At 55.5% G+C, this 1,849-nt stretch overlaps 1 protein-coding gene across 3 annotated transcripts in view; it reads left to right on the forward strand.

Moving 5' to 3' along the window:
- MICU1 (mitochondrial calcium uptake 1) overlaps positions 1-1,048 on the forward strand; it is a 116,983-nt gene extending 115,935 nt beyond the window's left edge. For all 3 annotated transcript variants that reach the window (XM_009325783.1, XM_009325785.1, XM_009325784.1), the window contains one exon: positions 134-1,048. In XM_009325783.1, the coding sequence (XP_009324058.1) occupies positions 134-294 (161 nt within the window). In that variant the 3' untranslated portion in view covers positions 295-1,048. The remainder of the gene's footprint in view (positions 1-133) is intronic.
- The last annotated feature ends 801 nt before the right edge of the window (positions 1,049-1,849 follow it).

Genomic DNA, 1,849 nt, shown 5'->3' on the forward strand with positions numbered 1-1,849 from the left:
TGAAGCCAAACGGGATTTCGGTCTCTGCCAAGAAATGACACTTGCGGCTGCTGCCCTTTAAAGTTAGTGCATGCGGGGAGGTGGTGGTTGTTGGGTTTCAGTGTTTCTAATTTTTTTCTTCTTCTTCTCGCAGGGAACGGCGAGCTGAGCAACAAGGAATTTGTTGCCATAATGAAGCAGCGCCTTATGAGAGGCTTGGAGAAGCCCAAGGACATGGGCTTCACACGACTTATGCGGGCAATGTGGAAATGCGCCCAGGAGACGGCGTGGGACTTCACCATGCCCAAGCAGTAGCGGGGTCGGGGAGGAGCACCCGGCTTCCCCGTCTCAGCCCTGCCACCACCACCTGCAGGCAAGCGCTGCTGCTGCGGACACCTGCAGGGTGGCACCAGGCTCTGGTTAGCCCAGACTGTTCATAACAGGAGATTTTCGTAAATCAAAGTTAGAAATCAAAGCCTGTTGTATTTGCAGCTTCTGCTTGCCGCTGGCCCTTTAATATTCCCCTCTCGGGAAAAAGAAAAGGACTTTTCTTACTGACGCCACCTCCGCTTCGTGATGCGCCCTGCCTGCGGAGATGGGCATCGAGTGAGCTGGTGGGGCTGCACCCAAATCACTTTTATTAAATGTTATTAAAAAATGGCATGGGGGTTATTTTAATTCTTAGATTGCTCCTAAGAAGCCATGGGATTCATGGATAGATCGTACCGGTGGGACCCAGGAGCAGCCAGGTGCTGAGAGCACCCCAGGATTTCAGTCAGCCAACTGCTCCGTGCTCCCCCAGGCTGCCGGGGGGTGGAGGGGATGGGTGTACCCGCAGAGGGGCTGCTTGAGCTGAGGTGCTGCCTCTGGTGTAAGAGCAGTTAAAAAGTAGTGGAGCAACTGGCTCTCCCGCCCATCCTGCCTTGCATAAGCGACCTGCTGCAGGAGGTCTCTAATGGGAGCCCTCTCCCTGGGGAGTTGCTGTTCTGTAACGGGAACGGGCTGAAAGATGTTATTTGCTGTGTGCTGTCCTCTCTGTAAAGTATTGCGTAAAGATGTTGCTCACAACAACATGGCTCGTGGCTCATCTCTTTCGATTGCTTCAGGTCTCCACCTAAGGCTGGTGGCGAGTCACCGGAGCTAGGGCGTTTTGGAAGGGGGGAAAAAAAACCATGATGACTTTCCAGAGCTGGAAAGACAAAGCCCAGAAGTCAGCGCTGGAAAGGCCAGAGGTGCTGTGTGTGCTGTCCCGTGTTGCCAGCCCGCCCCAGGCAAGCGGTCCGGTTTGGGATGGCCCCGTACGCAATCTGCTGCAGCCTCTGCCTTGCAAAGAAGAGCACCCTCTGCGGGTGCTTAAAGGACAACCACCAGCTCCAGGCTTTCTTTGAGGGGATGAAACACTTCTAGAATATTTTGATACTGGGATATTGACCCTGCTATCGGGGATCACTCCATCTACTGTCACCTCCTTCCTCTCCTCTCCTGCAGTTTGCCTGCCGGTAAGCACGCTTTGTTCAGGTGTTGGTCTCCGTGCTGTCACACACACAAGAATGTCACATCGATGCCGTCATGTCAAGCAGCGAGGATGCTGGGGTGCAGGCTTTGCCCATCCTGCCCGCGGGGACGGTTGTTCTTGCTGCCTGTCCCGCCTGCTCCCCACGGGCAGCTGAGCAGCCTCCGTGGAGGCGTCACCTGTCTCAAAACACTCTCTTTTGGAACAGAACGAAGCCTGTTGCATCCCCCGGTAGGACTAATCTATCCCTCCGCCTCTACTGGGAAAGCCGAGATCGATGCACGGCAAGTCTTAATTGCAGCCCCGTTGGCGCTGCTCTCCGGCGAGCGTCTCCTCCCCTCGGCCCCCTCCCGGCGC

The sequence above is a fragment of the Pygoscelis adeliae genome, unplaced genomic scaffold (assembly GCF_000699105.1).
Source record: "Pygoscelis adeliae isolate BGI_AS28 unplaced genomic scaffold, ASM69910v1 Scaffold4, whole genome shotgun sequence".
Lineage (NCBI taxonomy): Eukaryota > Metazoa > Chordata > Aves > Sphenisciformes > Spheniscidae > Pygoscelis > Pygoscelis adeliae.